General features: G+C 34.8%; 1 protein-coding gene across 1 annotated transcript in view; it reads left to right on the top strand.

The window, feature by feature from the left end:
- Positions 1-23909, top strand: part of LOC125919458 (ankyrin repeat and sterile alpha motif domain-containing protein 1B-like) — a 123022-nt gene extending 99113 nt beyond the window's left edge. The window contains exons 4-5 of the mRNA XM_049626141.1: positions 22147-22283; positions 23678-23909. Coding sequence (XP_049482098.1) covers positions 22147-22283; positions 23678-23710 — 170 coding nt within the window. The 3' untranslated portion in view covers positions 23711-23909. The remainder of the gene's footprint in view (positions 1-22146; positions 22284-23677) is intronic.
- Positions 23910-24582: the final 673 nt, after the last annotated feature.

The raw sequence follows: 24582 nt of genomic DNA, 5'->3' as shown, positions 1-24582 counted from the left end.
ATGTTACTTCAGATGTCAATGTTGCCAAACCTGCCACTACTACAACACAAATGATGCCTTACTTTCAGCTTCTGATTACATTTGCTCTCCTTTACACCTTCACCAACAGCTTCCTCATAGTTCTCTGGGCTTCCAGGAATCCTCTCCTTGGCCCTTATGGCTTCCCCAGTCATTCACTTTGAGACCCTTCTAGCTTTTGCCTGCTGCCCAGTCACAAAGTTCATGCCACATGTTTTAGATTTTTGTTATGGCAACACCCATTTCCAAATGTCAGAATCTATTCTGGTTATTGATGGCTGCATAACATCCAACATGTTGAGGTAGTTGCCTCAACACTTAGTGAGTTCAAAAAAATTAGCCATTTATTTTGTTTGTAAATCTACAATTTGGGGAGAACTCTACAGAGACAGTTTTTTTTCTGCCTCAAGTGATATCAGCTGTGGCAGCTTCACGGCATGGTGGGGCTGAAGGATCCATTCTCAATACTGATTCTTATTCATATGTCTGGTATGGCCTATGTAGACTTCCTCATGGTAAGTGATGGCCTTCCAAGAGCAAGTATCTTAAGAGAATGAGGCAGAAGCTGTTTTGCTTTTTGACTTAACTCAGAAGGCAATATCACTTCTGTGGTATTTAAGGGCCTACGTATATTTAAGTGCAGGGGATTTAATCACCTCTACCCTTTATGGAAAAGTGTTACTAAAGTCAAGTTATAAGAAGATATTCTTGGGGCGCCTGGGTGGCTCAGTTGGTTGAGCCTCCGACTTCGGCTCAGGTCATGGTCTCACGGTCTGTGAGATCTGCTGACAGCTCAGAGCCTTGAGCCTGCTTTGGATTCTGTGTCTCCCTCTCTCTCTGACCCTCCCCCATTCATGTTCTGTCTCTCTCTGTCTCAAAAATAAATAAACATAAAAAAATTAAAAAAAATAAGAAGATATTCTTATAGCCTCTTTTGGAAAATACAGATTCCCATAATGCCTGAGCTGTTTGTTGCTGTTACTGCTTTAAAAGAAAACAGTACTGTTTTCAAGGGGTAAGAGTTAATTTGCATGACTACATGATTTCCATGATTGTGTTCAGTCATCTGGTTTCAATATAAAAGAATCCAGTTTGCTCAGTTGACCCAGGTTAATTCATAATGATTGGTAGTCTGTACTTTTTACCACGATTGTAAATTCTAGAGGTGAGGGAGTCCAGAATTTAAATTGAAGAATTTTTCTTTTTAATGAGAGGAATAGGGATGAATACAAGTCAGAGCAGTTTCTGTTCTAATTCTAGATAGAACTTTATCAAGTGAAGCACACAAAATTCCCCTCCATAATTAACCTAGCAGGTGGAAGAGAAGATCAACATCACTGTTTGTCTTCTATCTGGATGAGGACACAGTCTGTGTCATTTTCTTTTGTTGATTCCATTAACCTGTAGCTTAGGTTTTGCATGGATCCAATTACTTCTAGGTCTCAGTCTGCTATCGTTGATTCCTCATGATCCATACCTAGCTTTGCCTTTTCCCCTCAGGACCAACTAACTAAAGCTGATGAACTCAGGGAAGTCATTGACCTCTCTTGATGCCACTGATGTTTCCTATTTTACCAAGTCCTTTACTAATAAAGGTAGGACTTTCAGAATATGGAGACATCTCTTGATGCACACGAGTCTTTTAGAGACCCTTAAACTGAACTCGGTACGTAGCTACCCTACAGTTCCTTATCCACTCAGTAAACACTTACTGAGTACTTACAGTGTTCTAGGCATTGTGCTAAATGTTGCTGAAGAAACAGTGAAACTTCTGATATTTAGGAGCTTAGGGTGTGTTAAAATTAAGAGTAATTAAGTGTAATGAGAGAGGTGAGCATAAGTGCTCCAGGAGGATAGAAGGGGAGGGATCTTGTAGAAGCTTACTGTAGGAGTTTGCTGCCTGATTGGAGCCTCAGAGAAAGAGACTCAGATACATGAACAGGAGTTGTATGCTGTATGGATGAATGAGAACTGTGTGCAGAGATCCAGAGGCATGGAAGAACACAGTTCATTCAGAGACTATGCCCAACTTAGCATGGATAAAGTACAGAATGCTACTAAGGAAAAATGCATTAAAAGAACAAGAGGTGACATGCAGAAATTTGGATTTCACCTGACAGCAGAAGTGAACCATTGACAGACTTTAAGTGGGACGTCATGTGATAGGTTTTTGTTCTAGAAGAGTCTCTCTGGAAGCAATGTGAAGAATAGATTGGAAAGAGATGAAGCTTGAGACAGGAAAATTAATTAGGAGATTGATGTTTAGTTTCAGCAAAACATTATGGTGACCAGTACAAAGGCAATGCCAGCAAAGAGGGGAAGGGGGAACAAAGAGGGAGGGTATAGAGGAGCAGTTATCCCTTCTCCCTTTGAAAATTCTACCACTTAGGAAATAGGTCGCCAAGGAAGCTAAATAATTATATTTGAGGGAATGCATTCTATAGTTTTTGGTTAACTGTGCTGGATAACATGGGTTAGGTTTACAGACAAAATGAGGACTTCTACACACACAAGAATTGCATTCTGAAGCTATCCTGGAGAGATTGAGAGAGAGGAAGAAATGATTGAGGGATGACTAGGTCATTAGAGAAACTGGGGACTGTTATGGCTTGAATTATGCCCCCCTCCACTTTTTGTCTTTCAATCACTAGTATTTCAGAATGTGACCTTACTTGAAGAATTTGGAGATGGCATTTATAGAGGTAATCAAGTTAAAATGAAGTCATTAGGTGGGCTCTAATCCATCATGATGGGTATCCTTATAAGAGGAGGAAATTTAGACACAGAGACAGATATGCAAAGAGGGAAGACAATGTGAAAAAACACAGGGGGAAGATGGCCATCCACAAGCCAGAGAGGCCTCGAACAGATCTTTACTTCACAGCCCACAGAATGAAACCAAACTTGATTTCAGACTTCTAGCCTCCAGACTGTGAGACAATAAATTTCTGTTGTTTAGGGCACCCAGGTAGCAGTACTTTGTTACAGTAGCCCTAAGAAGTAATTGCAGGGACTAGAACTGAGCACACACATTCAATACATAGAAGGGAGGGGCAAATGAGGATCCTGGGCCTCTGTGGGCAGACGTTGGCTACCTGCTCATTTCAGAGGCTATGCACTTAAGGGTCTTGGCTGTGAGTGGCAATCCCATTCATGGATATAGAATATGCATTTTGACAGAAAATCACAGTTAACTATGCATATCAGTTCCCTGTCTGTGGTCTTTTCTATTTATTAACTAGTTAAGCTAGTATAAAGTAGATCTCATTCTGAAAAAAAATTATATCATATTCACTGGTTTAATTTAAATATGAAAGCAATTTATTAGTAAATCTATATTCAACAAGATTTTACAGTTCAACAAGAAAATGAGTGATACATTTGCAAGGAGCATTTCAGTAATGCTTCAGTGCCTGCAGATTTCATATGAAATAAAGAATGCTCTAGTACTAGGCTCATTAAATAAAGATCAACAGAAGTCCAGTCCTTGCTTGGTAAATTTGCTAAGACTCCTGCTTATGCAGTCAATATTGAATCATGTTTGTTTGCCTTATTGCATCAAGCAAAGGATCTTACATAGTCATAGTGGGGACTCAATTACATAAATGAATGAAAATAAGTGAGTGAATGAATGAGTGAAAGACTGTTATCTTTAAGAGAAAATGGCTGTAATGGCAGAAAAAGTCCTGTGAAATAGTCAGATGCCATCAAAGATAATGTTTTCTTGTCTGCCTTTCATTTAATTTTAACCTTCACAGGGGAATTTTTCCATTTTATGGTAACTAGGCAACCTGTTATTTTGAATCACTTAGTGCAGGCTTTGCACACTATGGATGCTCAATAAATCCATTTTGATTAATGAGCAATTTATAACCACCAGTGAAGACTGTTTCCAATCCTGTTGGAAGAAAATAGATGATCTCTTATAAAAAGGACGCAGTCAATAGTTTCATGCCAGGATAGTTTGGGTCTTGCTTACCTCTGTTCAATTTGCTAATGTGCCTACTGGTCTGTGGTCAACCTGAAATGAAGATGTCCTCTGGTGAATAATCCTCCATAACCCCCAACATCTCCCCCAACATCCTGAGAGAGGTAGTAGTGTGCGGGTGAGCCTGTAACTTATTTATACCAAAATATTTTTTGAAATAGTGGAGCTTCCTTAATTCTAATGCCAAAATTTTGCAATTAAAATAATTCAGACTGGACTAGGATGAATGTTTATCTTTGCTAAGCAAGTGGGTAGTGTCAACATGATTTTTGTGGGTATGTTGAACTCATTTAAGAGAGCAAACTATTTTTAAGCCCCTTGGAAACACTCTTTTACATACAAATACTGGGCTTGCTGATAAGAACCGTTGTTATCAAACAGCAATTATTTGTTTGGCATTTGCTCTGTACTCAGTGCTGTCTTAGCCATTTATTAAACTAGTAAATTGTAAATTTGTAAGCCACTATTGGTTTATAGAGGGGGCAAAGAGAGAAAACTAGGGCAGCAGTACCTACCGAGAAATCCTGGTAAATTAATTGCTTCCTTCATCCATATGGACAGCTTACCAATTTGAAAATGTAGTCATCTCAGTTTGTTCAAATTGGTGGAAGTTGGCTATATTTGGGAAACATCATCTTAAACAAAAAGAAAATTATGCTTTTTCTATCAAATCAAGTTTGCCTGTACTATTATGAATAACATGAAGTGTAGAATAATAAGATATCTAAAGATATAATAAACTCTTATTACAGTAATGATGGGAGGGTCTAGGTTTTTTATTATGTCATTTATTGTATCCTATAGAACAATGTCAGAATATGTATAAAAGGGGGTAAACATTCACTAATTCATAAATTCATGCTCACCTCATTCAAGCAGGGCTTTCACACTGTGTCACATTCCACTTTTTCTCTGTTGTACTCTCCTCAAACCTCAGATACTTTTTCCTACCTTTGTTTTCTTTAAGTTTAATTTATTTATTTTGAGAGGGAGAGAAAGCACAGCAAGGATGGGGTAGAGAAAGAGGGAGAGAGCGAGCTGGCTCTGTGCTGCAGAGCTCCAACTCTGGAACCGTGAGATCATGACCTGAACCAAAATCAAGAGTCAGATGCTTAACTCACCGAGCCATCCAGGTGCCTGACTTTTTCTACCTTGTCTCTCACTGTCAGCAGGTGGCCTCATGTTCTAGTTAATAAAGAAAATCGAAGCCATCAGAGGGAACTGTGTTGACATCCTCCATCAAGTCTATAAATACAACCTTTCCTGCACCCTTCTCTTGCTTGTACCTCCTGTTAAAGTGGAGGGATTTTCCTTTTAACAAGTTCCCTTTTCCTGTGCCTTCTCAGGAATGTGACTCTTTCATTAGGTGCTCTCTCCTGTTTTTAATTGTTCTTCTTCACTGGATCATACACATTAAAGATTTAAATCTGCTTAAGCCTTTTTCATCTGAAAAACAAAAACAACAATAGCAGCCATCAGTGAAATAGCAGCCAGAAGCAATTAACAACAACTAAAAAGTTCTCTGACTCCCTTCCCTGGACTCCTCAACTTCTGTCTATCCCTTCACATGCTCAGTACCTTCATTTTCTTCCTTTCCTTTCACTTCTCTGCCTATTTTAGTCAGGTTTCCATTCCTCACTGCTCTTTCCAAATATACTTTCTAAAGGTACCAGTGACCTTAGTATCACAAAATTGAGAGGACATTTCTCCATTTTTCTTAATCTGTCAGCAGCATTCCACAGGTTAGTGACACCTCCATTTTGATACCTTTTCTTCCTTTTGCTGTCCAAAGACAATTTTATCTTATTATGCTATTCCCTGTCTATGTTGACAGCTAACGTTTTTCTGTATGGCTTTAAAAGTTGAGAGTTCCTCAAGGCTCAAAGTCCTCCCTATTCTTTTTACTTTTTCTCTTCCTAAATTGTTTCATCCATAGTATGACTTCTGTTATAATCAACATGCTGAAGACTCCCAAATTTCCCCCCCAGTCGTTACCACTTCTCTCAATTCCACGCTCATCCATTGTTCCATCCATCTGCTGAATATCTCTACCTACATGTCTCAAAGTTGCCTTAGCCCTAACATACACAGGACTACACTCATATCTTTCCCCACAAACTTGCTCTTCATGCAGAATTCCTTATCTTAGTAAGTGGGTTAATCATTCATCTGATTGCAGAAACCTGGGTGTCATTCTTGCCATCTCTGTTTCCACTAACTCCTAGATGCACTCAATCACTAGGTGTTATAATTTTTAGTGGCAATAGGTGTTAGGGTGAAGATAATTCTGTAACTTACTCTCTATCCCTAATTAAACCTCAAATCTACCTGTTCCTCTACTATTGCCAAGTGCTCTTAGAGATTATTTTAATAAAAAAAAATTTTCCTTCCTTGAATTTATTATTTATGTTGTAGCCAAAGTAATTTTAGAAATCATAAATCTGATTGCATCACTAAAACCTTTTGGTGACTTGTCATCATTCTTAGAAAAATGACCCAAATCCCTGATAAGGTTCATAAGGCCCTGAATGATGTCCTTTTTCTTTCTTTCTTTCTTCCTTTTTTTTTTTTTTTTTTTTTTTTTTTTCATTTTTAGCTTCATCTGTCGTCAGTTTCCACCTTCCCACACTGGCCATTTTTAGTTCCTTTTATTCTTTAATAGAGATGAGCTCCTTCCTATCTGTGGGCTTCACATGCCTAAACCAATGTTGGATCCTACTCTCCCTTTTCCTTCTCTTTCCCCCAAGTAGATAACATCTATACTTCGTCAGGGAGAATCCCTTTACTCACACACACTCGTGCCCCAGACTAAATATATGGATGCCTCTGTTTTCTTCTTTCAACACCTTCTAATTTTCCTTTCTTCTGTAGTCCTTACTTTGAATGAAATTATGTAGTTGAGGTTATGTATTTTAATGTTTCAGTTGTTGTCTTAAAAAGTTCAAAATTTTGCCTGTTTACATTGTAATCAGAGCTTCTAGCAAAATTACTGCTATATAAATATTAATGAAAAAATAATAGTTAATGGTATTGAATACTTACTTTGTACATCTTAGTTTATTTAATCTTAAGCTGTATATGACGTAGCTAGTATTGTCATTCCCATTTTACAGATAAGGGAAACAAGTCACAAAAAGTTTAGAGACTGCTAGAAAATGGCAGCTTTGGAATTTGAATACCTGATATTCAGCTCTGGAGACCATATTCTTAACCACATTCACAGTTCATGAATTAATTATTTAATTAGTTAATCATGCCATTTTGGTATTATTTTGAATTTTCCAGGATAAATCTTGAATTTTTCCTTTCAAACAAAATAGGAAGAGTTGGAAACTTGTTCAGTGTTTTGTGATATATCGTGCCCATCTGTGGAATAGTACTAGAGGGTGTTCCAATCAATTTAAAATAAGTGGATGTGTTGGAGACAACCCAAAAGTGAAAACAAGTGAATAATTAAGTAATAATGATAAATTCGAAGAGTAGACTTACCTATAATCATTAATATTTTCAAATAATATCTAATTATTCAATTTTAATAATGGCATTAGTTACCTCTCAATGAATATCTATTAAATGAATGAATGAATATTTACCATTTGATACAAATTTAGTTGAAAATAATATTAATGTGTATGTGCTTGGGGAAAAAAGGATCTTAAAGGTACTCTATAATCACGCTGTCTCTGAGTGCTAAGATTACATGTTATTTCTGTTTTCTTCTTCATACTTTTTTGTATTGTCCAAATTTTCTACAACAAACACATATTGCTTTTATAATTAGAAAATAATTAAAAATAGCTTAGTAATTTAGAAAGTTAAAATAAATCATGTCAAAACAATTCATGTTTATCTAATTAATGTTAAATATGTAGGTGATCTTCCTCTTTGAAGAAAGAAAGTTGAATAGGTTAAGGATAGATACTGTGTCTAAAATACTGAACTTCTGCAATAAGACTTTATTAAGGATATAGGTTTTAACTTCTCATTTTGCTTATACTTCAGAATATTTTAATTTAGATTACCTTGTTTTGTATACTGGTTGAACATTTGACAAGTGTTATTCTCAGTGCTCCTAACAGAGGCAAATCGTTATAGCTCCTGGGAATTTATAGTTGTGTAATTTCAGTCCCTTCTAAAGATTAAGTTATTATTTCCTGGACTCACTCTTACTAATTTTGTTCTGTTTAGCAGTTGCTACATACAGCATTAAGTTGAAAATAACATTATACTGAAAGTATAATATTAAAGAAATCTTGTATTAATGCTTGTAGTCTTGTATTTAATCTTTTCTCCCCCTACACTGTTTAGACATGTCAGATACATCAATTGGCACACTCACTAATTTATTTTATATCCTTTTCCATAGATGCTATGTTATTAATGTAATTTCATACTAAAACTACTAGTTCTTTCTTTAGGTACTCCTACAGTCTTAATTAAGTAACATTAGCAAAATTAACTAACACCCAACTATAGTCACATTATACATTTAAAAAGTAAAAAAAATTTGTTACTATATTTTATTCTAGATTTCATCCAATGTATTACATTTCACATTTATATTAGAATACACATATTCAAGAAACTCATAATAGATTGTTCATTCGCCTCTCAGAGGCAATTTATTAAAAATGAAAAGACAAAAATAGCTTATTCTTAGGTTATTTTTGGGAATTAACAGACTAGGTTCAGAAAAATAGAGAATTAAAAGTATTTTCATTATTTAAACTCCACCAAGAATTAATGCACAAAATATTTCCAGATCTATCATTTCATCACATTTATCATCATATCTTCTATTGCAGTTGAAGAAACTAAGTCAGAATAGATGAATAGTTTGTTGAAAGAGATGATAATTCAAAAGTAAATCTGTCATTGAGAAGGGACTGTGATTCATAACTCTTCCTCCTGTGCTCCATCCTACTGTTTAAAACTGTCTATTTTTAATAAGATCGTTCATTCATTCATTCATTCATTTATTCCACAGCTATTTATTGAGGACTTACTCTTTTCCAAGGCCATAGGTGTATGAGACACAAAGAAAAAGGAGACATTAGGCATAAAGTAATAGGAGAGATTTTATCTACATTACAAAATAAAAGTCTAAAGCATTCTACATACCTCTTGAGTCAATCAGACTCAAATAGACCATTAGTGCATCCAGAATTATATATTTTACTGCCAAACTTGGCCACATCTGTTCTCTGTGGGTTATCGTATTCTGCTATTTATGCACAGAACCCAGAGAAAAAACTGTAGGTGCCGTTTAATCACATAGGTTTTTCTATGCTGTACATTTCTATAGAACCCTTCAATTAATTACTGAATAGTCATCTAGTGTCCTCTGGGTCTCCTACCTGTGAACAGAGGAAGCGAAAAGAAAATAATGGAATGCTAAAAACTGTGCTATAAACAAGTCAAGAGCAGTGAACCAGCTAACATTCTTTTCCTTAGAAAATTTTAAAAGTAAGCAGACATTAAGTCACAGGCAAGTTTGAGGATCCTGGATCATCATTTCAATAGAAGCATACTTAGATTATTGTAACCAAGTGTGGAAAGGAGTGATATGTCTAATTCTGAAACTAGCAACACAGAAATTCTTCTAAACCTCTGAAATCATTTTAAATATCTTTTGTTTCCCTTATGAAAACCTGTTATATTGGTGTTATTATTTTTTAGTATAGTATAATAATTTTTAATATAGCTACTAATATAATGCTAATTTTTCTTCTAGTAGCCTTTTAAAAATAAGTTGATCATTATGAACTTATATAGAACTTATTATAATAAGCTCTCATTATAAAACTGAATAAATCATTTTGTTAATTTTGTTCAATACGTGAAAAGTAAAAAAAGTAAAAGTAAAGTATTTTACTGAATCTTACCTATCAGGGTAACTGATGTTAACATCCTGGTTTGTTTCTTTCTTGTTTTTTTTTCCTGTGTATAGCTTTATATAAACGTGAATGAACATTAGATGTATATAGACTTGTATTATATTTATTTTTTAAATCAATTATACATTTTTCTGATTATAAAATTATAACATGACCTGTCAACTCAGCAAGGTCTTTCAGGTTTACTTTAAAGCAACTCTTCCCCTATTTTCCAGTGCATCAAAAACAATGATGAGGATACAATATAAAATGAGAAAGTTACAAATTCTAGCTGTGCTAAAAAAAAAGAAAAAAGAAAAAAGAAAATATCTCTATTGTCAACTGGATCAGAGACACAAACTAGAAATTGGAACCTAAATGGCAATCCCACCTGGTGAGTGGGCCCCAAAATGGGCAGGATCCATAGGAAGACTGCATCCTTCAGGGATATGGAATCTAAAAGAGCCCCACTTCAAGAGGGAGCCAGAAATCATGCCTCCTTCTAAAAATGTACAGTCAGATGTATTAAATTTTCAGACTATAAAAACAAGGAAGATAGAGGGTTATGATCAGAGAGTAAGTAAAGTGGGCTAAGAAATTAGACAAAGATACTTAATAATTTTTAATTTTTTGTTACAAAATTTCTAGTAAAAATTTTGAGATAAACCAGTAAAAATTAGGAACATAATTTATATCTTCCAAACCAGTAGTATAAAATAAAAGAATAAAGAAATTTTTATTAATTAAAATGTCCTTAAATATGGAAAAAAAGAGGCGAAGCCAAGAGTAAGCATGGCAAACCAAAACCACAAAATAGAAAATAATTAATAAAAGGCAAAGATAAGCATACTGGATTCAGTTTTTAAAAATCTTTCTATATTAATTTTCCAGGAGCTGAGGATAAATAAAAATGACACAAAGGGGTTAAGAAACAAAAGATCAAGTGAAAACAACCTAAAGAAAGGCATTAAAGCAATATCATCAGTCCAAATATAATTGAAACTTAAAACATTAAAAGAGATAAAGAGGGATACTACATAACAATAAAAGAATAAAGCACAATATAGTAAGAAGTATAAAGTCACAAAATTTTTCAGTCGTTTTCACATACAACATTGCCTTGAAATATTAAAAGCCAAAACTGATAAGTTTGAAGACAAATTGAAATCCACAATTTGTGAAAGATTTTAATATATCATATTTCACTGAAAATTTTGATAAATGAAGAAGCATAAGAATACACTTTGTTAGGGGCGCCTGAGTAGCTCAGTAGGTTAAGTTAACTTCGGCTCAGGTCACGATCTCATGGTTCGTGAGTTCGAGCCTCATGTCAGGCTCTGCTAACAGCTGGGAGCCTGGAGCCTGCTTTGGATTCTGTGTCTCCCTGTCTGCCCCAACCCTGCTGGTGCTCGCTCTCTCTCTCTCTCTCTCTCTCTCAAAAATAAATAAACAGTAAAGAAAATTTTTTAAAAAAGGAATATACTTTGTTAGTGGCACCTGGGTGGCTCAATTGGTTGAGCATCTGTCTTGATTTCAGCTCAGGTCGTGATCTAAAGGTTGTGGAATCAAGCCTTGCGTTGGGCCCCAGGGTAAGATTCTCTCTCTCTCTCTCTCTCTCTCTCTCTCTCTCCCTCCCTCCCTCCCCACTCATGCTTTGTCTCTCTAAAAAATACAAAAATAAATTAAAAAAGAATATATTATGTTGAATAATACAACTAACAATCATGATTTAATAGACATATTTAGAACTCTGTACCCATCAGTAGAGAATACATGTATTCTTTCACACATACATAAAGCACTTATAAAAACTGACTACTTAACTAGGTCACAAAGGCAGTCTTAACATATCAGAGAATCAGGTCCCAATCTCAGATTATAATATAATGAAATTATGAACTAACAACAATAATAATAAATCATATTATATTTGAAAAAGGTTTTTCCTTATTGGATGGCTTACAAATGATAAATATATGTGTGTAGTACTGAATTAAAACCTATAATACAATGCATAATTTTATAAGGGCGATACTGATCATTTTCACCATTTTTCCTGACCCAGTTGTGCTAACTTCTTAACCCACCTTCATTTAGACAATGCTAACAGCTCAGTATATATCCTTTAGCTGTCTCCTTACACATACAAGCGTAGACAAACATGTATATGTGTATATACATGGGCTTTATTTCTTTTTAAAGAAAATAAAATAAAACCAAAATAGAATCATGCCATACCTATTAGTTTGCAGTTTTATTTTTTCTTTCATTGTATAAGGATTGTAGTTGTCTGCAAGCAAAGACTATCCTTTCTGCTGTTGGTAATTAGGTGTAGAAACATGCAGATCCTCCCGATGTAGTTATACAGTTTTGGAGGGCCCCCATGCATAAGTTCCAGCGCACTAAGGAAGGACTGGGATTTTCGTACAATGACTAGGGTTTCCCCAGTTCCCTTACCTCTCATCTCCTTTTCCACTTTGCACACATTTTATGACTGAAGCATTCTTTTAAATGGAAAAAGGAGAGACTGGAATATGATATGTCACAAATTTCATGATGATGCCAGTTATAATTTGCCATGGCAGAGCAAACTGAAAAGATGTTTGTTGTCTAAAAAAATTTTTTTTGAGATAATAAAGTGGAAAGTAGTAAGAGGTACATCCAGCAAATGCATAGTAAATTTGGTAAGAAGTTTGCTCTCAACAATGAAAATAGAATCAGTGAAAATTATTTGCTTAAAATTAGAATTAAATGTCCCATAAAACATTTTAAAACATTTTTAGCAGATTCCAAACTTATAATTTAAATGTATGCAATACCTCTTGACTTTTATATTAATAATTCTGACTCAGGGAACTTACTTAACTTGGGCAGATATAATTTTGAAGCTGAAACTATGTCAAAGTCAAATCAATTCTTCTAAAAGCGATGAAATAATTATATGAATGTGGATGCAAACTCTAAAGGAAAAATAATTTTTGGCTACTCATTTCAGTTATCTGAAAACTTTTAAGTATGTTTAGACCAAGTTTGTTTACAGTTGAATCTACTTTTCCAACTGTAATTTTATAAAATCTAAATACAGATCATGTATTTCCAGTGAAAGTTTACTACCTGAATTCACATGCTGGAAGTGTAAATTATACTTCAGATTATGAAGAGCTAGTACATTAAAAGGAAAGTAAAATATAATTATTAATAATTGAAAATGCAATATTTTTGATAAATTGAGATAAATGATACTTTTTTTTTAATTTTTTTAACGTTTTATTTATTTTTGAGACAGAGAGAGACAGAGCATGAATGGGGGAGGGGCAGAGAGAGAGGGAGTCACAGCATCCGAAGCAGGCTCCAGGCTCCAGGCTCCAGGCTCTGAGCCATCAGCCCAGAGCCCGACACGGGGCTCGAACTCATGGACCGCGAGATCGTGACCTGAGCTGAAGTCGGACGCCCAACCGACTGAGCCACCCAGGCACCCCAAATGATACATTATTAAAATTAATTTTATCTATTTTCAAAACTTTTACAAATGTGGCTACTAGCAAATTTAAAGTTACATATGTGGCTCACATTATACTTCTTTTAGACAATGCTAACGTAGAGAAAATAAAATAATTCAATCTTTCCTTGTTGAATTTTTTCCTCGTTTAGCATCATTGATCAAAATTAGGGCTTTTTTTTTTTTGTCTGTAGAAAATCTCCTTTCAGATTTACAATCGCTTATTGGCACTGCCATGCTAGTTTTTAGGATTATTGTCAAATTTGATAAAAACCCTCTTTCATATCTAAGCTATAAGATTTGGAAGAACTTTCCATACACTAACTTCTGTACATACCAAATATTTCTGGTACACAAGTATTTCTAGGCCACACTCTTATCACAATATCACTCATATCATAGTAGTGCTCTAAACCTTATAGTCACATACCAGATGAGTTTGCACAGAAGATGTTAGGAGAATTTCTAGAAGCCATTTTAACATCTGGACTATACAAGGGAGTGACTTAAACCTTGCAAATATGTCCCACTAAACCCAAACTAAATTTATCCGAAACTAATCTTCTCCTTAGCCAGATTCCAAAAATGTCTGCAGCCATTTTAATACTACCAAAAACAAACAGAAGTGTGATATCAAGGAAATTGGAGTTGGAAGAAATTTGAAGAAATCTGAGCTTATTGCAATTAAAATATTTAATTTTACCAAATTTACAAAAACATTTCCAGAGACCCTCCCAGCATCTTGGAATAGGCCCATGAAAGTTTGGGATCCTGAAGTTCAAGCTTCAGTATTTGCCTCTGAGTGTAAACCTTTTGTTTTACAAAAAGGAAAGTCATAATATATTTTCCTGAATATTATTTTTCTCATTCAACAGTATTTCAAAGGACTTCCTTCAAGTCAGTTATTATCCCTATAATTCACTCTTTTAAAGGTTGCATAAAATTTGATGGTATTATGTATCATGATTTATTCCACCTCTATTGATAAGCATTCACTTTATTTTGCATTATTTTTCCACCATTAAAAGAGTAGTAAACATCATTGTGCACTTGTTTTATATGGAGGTGCTTTTACTTCTATGAGATACATTTCAATGTAGGCCACATGTAAGGATCATATATCCCACTTTCCCTCAATATACTCTTTTATGCTTTTGACCTGGCATAATTGTTATTAGCACTCCCTTTCACTATCAAAAGTGTCCCGGTTTGGATAATAATTGTGTGTATACCCTAGTGAAAGGATATGTATATTTTAATATATTTAATATCATTGGGCACTTTTTATGTGCCATACATTGCTTTAAGCACTTTACATGTATTATCTCATTTAGTTTCCACAAATATGCTATTATTATTTTTATTTTACAGATAAGGAAACTGAGGCACAGAGAAATTAAGTAACTTACCCAAGTTCACATTGCTAGTAAGTGTGGAGTCATGATTTAAACCCCACAGCCTGGCTCCAGAGTAGGGTGACTAACCAAGGCCCAGGACTGAAGGGGTTCCCAGGATATAGGACTTCCAGGTTTAAAAGTGAGAAAGAACTTAGCAAACCAAGGTAAGTTGGCCATGCTATCAAGAGACACTGATCTTAATGCTATTGCTTTCCAAAATGGCTGTATCCATTTCTGTTGCCATCAGTAGTTTGAGAGTAGCTTTTTCCTGCAGGACTGTGATATTAAGTCTCTAAGATAACTCCTAATTATCTCACCTACTGATATTTATGCCCTTGTGCAATTCCTACCCCTGATATGTGGACTGGACCTAGTGACTTGTTTCTAATGAGTAGAAGATGGCAAAAATAATAGGTGTCACTTCCAAGATCAGGTTACAAAAGAGCTCTGGCTTCTGTCTTGCTAGTTTTCTCTTGCTCTCTGGCTTACTCACTCTGATGCAAGCCATTGTCCCATTGTGAACCTCTGTAGAGAGACCCACATGGCAAGGAACAGGAAAGCTTCTAGTCAAGTCAATAGCCAGAGAGAAAATAAGGCTCTCAGCCCAACAGTTCATGAAAATCCAGTGCTGCCAACAACCATGTGAGTGAAGCCAACTGTTCCTGGTCAAACCTGAGATGAAACCACAGACCCAGCTGACACTAAATTGCAGCCATCTCTGTTTTTGTTGGGGGATAATTCTTTCCATTAGAACTGATGTCCACAACTGATATACTTGATTTTATTACTTTCATTTTATGTTTCTTATTTATTTTAGTTTATTTTTTCTCTTTTATTCTTTTTTCTTATTTTTCTGGTTTCATTGACTTATTGTTAATTTTCCCCTTTGTTAGTTAGGATTTTTACCATTTTTTATTATAACAATAATGATTACCTTCCCTTATACAATGTCATAATCAAATATAAATTTCACTGGCATCAGATGAAAACAAGATAGCAAATGTTTACCCTGCTAAGACAATCTACTCCCTCACTGATAGCTCTCTTGCCCCATGCATTCGTTAGAATATAAATTTGACTGCTGTTACAGATATCCAAAATAATTATGGCTTTAACACCATAGAACATATTGCTCTCTCATATAACATTCTAGGCATAAGAAGTCTGGGGTTGGCTTGGTGGCTCCATAGCTCAAGGATCCAGTCTTCGAAATTGTTGAAGCTAGCCATAGTTTGTTGTTCTCACTGACACCTTACTCTTACTGTATCACATCCCAGACAAGCAAAAACTAAAGGAGTTCATCACCACTAAACCAGTCCTACAAGAAATGTTAAAGGGTCTTCTTTAATCAGAAAAGAAAAGGCCCTAATTAGAAATAAGAAAATATATAAAAGAAAAAAATCTCATTGGTCAAGGCAAATATATATAACCACTTAAAAATCTAGTATGAAAATTAAAAGACAAAAATAGCAAAATCAACTATAAGTACATTGAGTAGCTAAGGGATACACAAAATAAAAGATGTAAAATATGATGTCAAAACATAAAATGTTGGGGGGAGGTGAAAAGCAGAAATGTAGTGCTTATAGAATGTGTTTAAGCAACTCTCAGCTTAAAATAGACTACACACACACACACACACATATGCGCACGCACACATACATGCACACATGCTAGTACCTTATGGTAATCACAAACCAAAACCTACAATGGATAAAAAAAAAAAAATAAAGATAAAGAAACCTAAACATAACACTAAAGAAAACCACCAAATCACAAGGAAGGAGGCCAGAAAAAGAAAAATTGTTTCAAAAACAATTTGAAAACAATTAACAATTAACAAAACGTCAACAAGTACTCATCTATCAATGAATACTTCAAATGTTAATGGACTAAGTGTTCCAGTTAAGACATAAGGTGTCTGAAGGTTTAAAAAAATACCCATCTATATGCTGCCTACAAGAGATGCACTTCAGATCTGAAGGCACACATAGACTGAAAGTTAAGGCATTGAAACAAAAAGAAAGCTGGTGTAGCAATACTCATATCACACCATTCAGATTAGCTATTATTAAAAAGACAAAAAATAACAAATGTTGCAAGATGTGGATCAATTAATGCAGCCACTATGGAAAACAATACCTCGCAAAGTTCCTCAAAAAATTAAAAATAGAACTGTCATGGAAGCCAGCAGTTCCACTTCAGGATATTTGTACAAAGAAAATGAAAACACCAATTCAAATGGATATATGCACCCCTATGTTCATTGTAGCATTATTTACAATAGCCAAGATATGGAAACAACCCTTGGGTTGTGTGTCTATAGATGAATTGATAAAAATGTATGGTGACAGTTGGTAACTATACTTACTGTGAGGATCATTTCATAATATGTAAAAATATTGAATCACTTTGATGTACACCAAATACTAATGGGATATTGTATGTCAATTATACTTCCATAAAAGAATATGGCAGGATTTCAGGTTAGGTTCGTCTGATTTCAAAGCTCAGGTGTGTTGTTTATGACCCTTCCATTTCTTGGTATTTCCTCCATGAATATCCTATTCAAACTGAACTCTTTATTCCTTCCACAAATGTGCCTAATTCTTTTCTATCTCTCTACCTTTTACTCATCATACTTCCATCTCTGGAATGCCCTTCCCTCTCATCTCTTCATGTATGAATTTTGCTAATCTGTCAGAGACCTCCGCCATGACACTTTTCTTGAATTCCCAGCCAGAAGTAATCTCAGTTCTGTTTGTCGGCTACATACCAATTAGCATGGTTCCTGTGCTTTAACTGCTCACTACATGCTAGTGAATGATGTTAAATTCTATTCTGTAACATTGTACATGAATTATTTCATATTCACAGAATACTTCTAAAAGCTTGGGACGCCTAGGTGGCTCAGTTGGTTGAGCGTCCAACTTCGGCTCAGGTCATGATCTCACAGCTCGTGAGTTCAAGCCCCGCGTTAGGCTCTGTGCTGACAGCTCGGAGCCTGGAGCCTGCTTCAGATTCTGTGCCTCCCTCTCTCTGCTCCAGCCCACTCACATTCTGTCTCTGTCTCTCTCAAAAATAAATAAACATTAAAAAAATTATAATTAAAAAAAATAAAAGCTCAAGTAAGTTAGAAGACTTTTTCTAAGCTTGTTATTTTAGAGAACGTGGACAGTCATAATGCTAATCTAATGTGTAGTGAGAGGAACTGACTAAAAGATAGGTCTCTTATTTCAATTTGAAATTGCAGGTATGTTTAGTAATTTTCTCTAAGCAGTTTTTACACACCTCATTTCCTTTTCATCAGCAATGTTTTGTAGCTGCAGGTGTAAAATGTAGGTTGACCATGTAAAACTGTCTTGGATACAGGCTGTCATTTTGCAAATTCCACTGGATAATTGGTATTTTTATAAATTATATAATAAAAGATATATAAATTATGCTTCTCATTTGGATTTTCTCCAAAAAAAGGCCATGGAATTACAAAAGCCAGATCACCTTTCTCCATTTAATCAAGGGCATTTTTGATGGTTGCCATTGACACACAGGTTTTGCTTTATTCACTTTATTTCATTTAGTATTTTTAAAGGCATTAATCTAAGAGCCATGGAGGGGATAAGGAAAATATAAGTGTCTGCAAAAATATAGCCTAGTCTGAAAGAGATAATGAACAATACAAGGTACTATGAAATCAAATTATCAGTGTAATGGTACAGATCGTGGATTCAGAAGATGGAGACATTTATAGTCTTTTCTAAATAATTTAGTACTTGATTACCCACTGTCTTGTACTATGTATTAAATTACTTATAAGAAACATTAAAAAGCTTTTGCCTTATAGTCTGCATGAAATACACCTCAGTTTTTCTGACTTTGACACAAGGGTAGTCACCAGGACTAGCCCTTGCAGTGAATCATTCCTCAAGGGATTATATCTTATCCCTGGAATTAAATTCTGTCTCTACCAATTTGTGTTAATAGCTAACAGATATTGGTCTCAAAATCTACCCAAGTAGTCACAGTCTTTACTCTAGATGTATTATCTGTAAAGCATTAGTGTTTAATTTTTTTTTTTTGCTTTTCTTTCTAAATTTTCTTTCCTCTTCTATGTTTTATTTTATTCTTTGATATTTGGCTTCATAGGGAAAAATAAAACCCATGCTATGTGCCTGATAGCATGCTATTTAATTTTCATATGTATTCTCTCATTTTATCTGCACACGTAAACAATAACTTTCTTCTAGACAGTTATTAATCATTTTCATTTTTAAAGTTAAGAAAACTGAAGTCCAGAGAGGTTAAATAAATTGTCCAACATTGAGCAGACAAGTTTTCCACAGACTTCAGTATCTGGTATTAGAATGTAAGTTTGTATGCTTTTTTATAGTAGCATTTGCTAAAAGGCAAAGAATTGGATTTAGTGTTGTTTATCTTGTGCTAACAAAAGTTGAGTAGCAAATAGCACAGAATTGAAGATGAGACAGATAATGGAATGAAATACCATGAGTGAGAGCCAGAGATACAGAAACGGATCCATGAAGACTTCAGGTATTGGAATTATCAGGCACAGATTAACAACAACAACAATAATTGCTTGCTATTTTCCACTAAATAAAAACAAGCTTGAAATTGTCAGGAAACTAGGGGCTCCTGGATGGCTCAGTCGGTTAAGCATCCGACTTCGGCCTAGGTCATGATCTTGCAATTTGTGAGTTCAAGCCCCATGTCAGGCTCTGTGCTGACAGCTCAGAGCCTGGAGCCTACTTCAGATTCTGTGTCTCCCTCTCTCTCTGCTCCTCCCCTCTTCATGATCTGTCTCTGTCTCTCAAAAATATATCAATGTAAAAAAAAAAAAATTAAAAAAAAAAAGAAATTGTTAGGAAATTGAAAAATGCCAAATGGTGATGTTGCATATTTGAAAAAGAACCAAATAGAAATTTTAGAAATGTGAAGTATCAGTGAAATTAAGAAAATAGTTTGATAGCAGACTCGACATTGCCGAAAAAGAGCTAATAAACTGGAAAATGAGTATAAAAAACTATTCAGAATGCAACACAGAAAGACAACAATGAATATACAAAAGAGAGAATAAATAATGAAAATAAAGACTCTAACATTATTTCACTGGAGTTCAGTAAACATTAGCTATTATTATTACGATATCACTTCAGAATTAAATATACACAATATACCAACAAAACTTCCTTTTACTTATTGAAACTTATCTCCAGCTTCTTCCTAACATAAAACAATATCTTTATCTATGCTCTTTTTATCTCCATGCCCTTATGTTTTATGATCTGTCCCAGCTTTCTTGCCTGAAAACTGAAGCCTTTCACAGCCTCTTCCTTCCCAGCCAGTCTGATGATTGTTCCTCCCTTGCTTTTTCATTAGGCTTCATTTATCTGTTATAAAATCTCAAGTTATATGGCATTATACTTTGTCTACAATTCTGATATCACATTTCACTGTATACTTCTTAAGGGCATGGATTTTTAAACATTTTATTAAACTTAATTTTTCAAAGCAGTTTTAGGTTTGTAGAAAAATTGAGCATCGGGTATCGAGGTTTCTCTTGTACCCTGCCCCCACACAAGCACAGCTTCCCCCACTATGGACATGACCCACCCACCATACTGGTACATTTGTTACAATCAGTGAATCTACATTGACCCATCATTATCGTCCAATGTCCATAGTTTATGCTAAGATTCACTCTTGATGGGTTTAGGCAAATGTATAATGACATGTATCCACTGTTATCATATCATACAGAATAGTTTTACTGCCCTAAAAGTCCTCTGTGCTCCACCTATCTTTCCCTACCCTCTACCCTCTGCCTAGAGGCTCTTTTCCATTTATCCTTAGAACATAACATAATACCTGATACATAGTTGCCCCCAAATAAATGATTTTAGATGTATGGTTGAATGAATGAAAGGGAGGGACAAATTGGAGAGAATCAGGACTTCTTTTCATTGTCTTGCTGACTGACATTTTGTCTCTGTTTCAGTAGTTACTCATACCAATTATATCCTAGTCAGAAGACCACCCCATATTACTGTCTTTGGGAACTCTGTGTTTCTTGAGATGCTAATTCAGATCTCACCTTATCCATTAAACCTGAGTCAAGAGTAAGCTCTGGACACTGTTAAGACTTATTTAATAAATGATCTATTTAATTCAATATATCACACTTATATATTTTTGTTTCATAAGCCTATGTCTGGACTCCCCAGTGAAACTGAATTATGTTTTTATGTGGGTAGAGTTTTCATCCCCTCAGTTTTTATGAGCAAGAGGCATCTTCATAACTTACTACTTTTTACTTGGGACTGTAGGCAATTGCCATAGAATACAAAACCTTGCAGGTCCATAAAGAATTGACAGTCTCAGTCTTTGCATCAATTCAGCTGTCTAGAACAGAAACTTATTGGGAACTAATTAAAAACATAACAAGGAAGTAATTTGTTTTAGATTTGAGCTTACAACAGTTTCCAAACAAAGCTATAGAGGATTGTCAAATTGTTGTTAAAATAATATAACTTCTATGTGCTACCAAGACTTATTCTTGGAACTTTCCCATCCTTTTCCAAGTGTTTTAAACATTCTAAAACTGCATCTTTTTTGTTATTTTGTTTTGATAAAAATTTAAGAAGAGAGTTTTATGCATGTTGCTGATTTTAAAGTCATCACTTTATTTTTCCTTTGACCCTCATACTGAGCAAAAGAGAGAAATAATTTAGATTTTTGAAATTTCACTCGATTAGCTTGATTATAGAAGATGTGTTTATCTGGGTGTGATTGTTTTGTGTTAGTCTACATTGTAAAACCATTGTTCACACATGTCAGCTTTTCCTCAATTTTAATTCACCGGGATGGTTCTCTATAGTTTGAGGGATTTCTGGGGGACGTGCTTTCAGGAGGCTTGAATTTGGGTTTTATGACTCAGAAAGATATGAAACTTCCACTTTAATAAATATCAATACCCATATGAAAGATTATGGGGAAAACTTAGCCCAATCATATAAAAAATCATATTCTTTTTAGTTAAGGTGAAGTTTTGCCCTTTGTATAGTAAAGGCAGTCTTAATAGCTGTGTTGGGTATCTATCATGAATTGAATAATAATACTCTTCCTTTTTGGAATAATACTACAGTGTATGATATTTACCATTCCAAAAGAAAGTAAAGCATTCAGTAAACATTATCTTTAAAATATACTGCTATCTATATTCCTCATTATGATCTTGTAATTGATACCAATTTTAAGCTGAATTCTCAATTCATGTTCACTAAAGTAATTTCAAGTCTTAAAAGGTAAACTGAGTGATAAGGTTTATGGCAGTTCTATTTTTATTCACAGATAATGCATCTGAGGTAGCAATTACTGCTCCAGGAAGTAGTAACCATAGAAACAGCTCAACAGGCCCAACACCCGACTGCTCACCTCCATCCCCTGACACTGCCCTCAAAAATATTGTAAAAGTTATTCGACCCCAGGTAAGTGCCCAGATGACATCACCTGCAGTAGTGTATTTTGTTTTGGAATCATTGCATGTATACTTCTTATATTGCAGTGCTTGGACTATTTTATGATATGCAAATAGATTTTTAGATTAAAAGAAGAGACTTGGAAGAGGATGCTTCCTAACCTTGGAGTTGATGACAGATACTGAAATCCATACTAGCTTTTGGAAAAATGAATTTATATATCACGTGAAAAAACAAGTGAAACTTAGAAAATTGAGTATTTCATATCACTTTTCTCTCACTACATTTTAATAATTATGCTCCAATTATTAAACTATTACATGTTTTCTGGGTTTTCATGCTCCTTTTGTCTTCACTTCTCTCGACATGCTGCATTATTTGTGATCACCTCTCCATCTTCCAACCTAAGTTGTTTTGATATATTTTCTTTAAATTCTCTCTTCCTTGTGGTTGCCTTTTGTCCTTGTTTAAAAAATTTCTTTTAATATTTATTTATTTTTGAAAGAGAGAGACAGAGTGTGAGAGGCGGACGGGCAGAGAGAGAGGGAGACACAGAATCCAAAGCAGGCTCCAGGCTCTGAGCTATCAGCACAGAGCCTGATGCAGGGCTTGAACTCACAAACTACCGAGATCATTACTTGAGCTGAAGTCAGACATTTAACCAACTAAGCCACCCAGGCGCCCCTCCTTTTGTCCATGTTTAATATTGCACCCCTCATTGCACCTTATTTTTCTCCAGTGCTCACTTTTGTCTAGCATGTCTCTCTCTACCTTTTGTCCTTTTTTCATTTCTGTCACTTGTATGTATGGGTTTCTTTCTCTTCCCTCTTCTCTTTCAGTTGGATTTTCCAGTAGGCGGTTTGCAGGCAAGCTTTAGAAATATCATTGGGACAAGCTGTTCTGTGATATTTCATTGAAAATAGCACTTATAAAGCTGTTTGCATTATATTTTTGCCAACAGATGGACTCAGAACATGGAATTGGTGGTGTTCTCAACCTGGCTCATTCTGAATGGGCCTCATAAAATCCAAGAGAGGGGGACTTTGGATCCAATCAATGCCATTCACCATCCACTTAGATATATAGTATGAGCAAATCCTTTGAGCCAATTTGTGAGACAAATGTCTCTTTTTAAGACTGTTTTGGTCTAAATGAGCAATGATTTGCTTAATATCTTACCTTCTTCAGTATGATTTTAGTTTATTTTCATTATAATCATCCTCATCAATAAATAGCATTTTGACTTTAAATATTCACTATATTTATAGAACACTTGCATATAAATAGTTTCATTTAACCATCATTAATTTCAAGGGAATGTGATAATGCGTTATGAATAAAGCTGTTGACACTACAAAGGGGCTAATTGTGCAACTGATTCAAGTTCCTTTTTTTCCCTTCAGTATAATAGTTGTCTCCTCCTGCTCAGAGGTTAGAAAAATCTTCTTGAGGTTGTACAACATCTGTATGAGGATGGAACTTACAAGTTCATTTTGGCAAGGTAACATTTCACAGTGTCCAACTGTGTGGAAGAGAAAGTGTCTTCAAAGATCTCTTCTTTTCTTCCAGAAAAATTTGATCTACTTCATTTGCTTCAAGACATAAACCTCATTAAAGCCAGATTTAGATGCTAAATGTCACATTTGTCTTCACTTGTTCTCTCATTATATGAAGGCGTTCCTAGTGTTATTGTGCAGCAATTACATTTTCAGCATTTTTAATTACTTAGGTAAGAGATTATCTTATATATATGTTAACATCCATTACTAAACACATTTATTTTTACATCAGCATAAACAATCTAATGTAAATGCATTTAGCCACTCAGTGAATAAAAAGCAGATTTTCTTTCTACATATTTGTAATCTAACCAATTCTAAGGGATCTTATTCTGTAAATCCTTCTTTGCATTCTCTATTCTATTTTAGTTTATTTTAGGTAAACTGAAAAAAAGTATTGGTAGTATGAAAGCCAGAAATTCCTTTTGACTCTATTCCTTGGTTCTGTCCTTTATTAAATGTTTATGAAGGCAACTGATTCTACCTTCCTTTCTTAGATGTTATAATGATGATTTAGGAAGGAAAAAAAAATGAAGTGAGAAATTCAGGAAACTAATGATGATGGTATTTAAATTTGAACCAGTGCAGCCTGAAAGTATGTATGTAATAGAACAGTAGCAGCTAAGGTGTATAGTTGGAAAATAATATAACCTCACTTGGACTACTCTTACTCTTGTCTCAAAGACTTTGGTGTTTTACTTATTTCTTCTGATCTTCTGGGCTCCATATTCATGGCAGAGAGCAGGAAG

Source organism: Panthera uncia, chromosome B4 (assembly GCF_023721935.1).
Source record: "Panthera uncia isolate 11264 chromosome B4, Puncia_PCG_1.0, whole genome shotgun sequence".
Taxonomy (NCBI): domain Eukaryota; kingdom Metazoa; phylum Chordata; class Mammalia; order Carnivora; family Felidae; genus Panthera; species Panthera uncia.
This window is presented reverse-complemented; position numbering and strand designations above follow the sequence as displayed.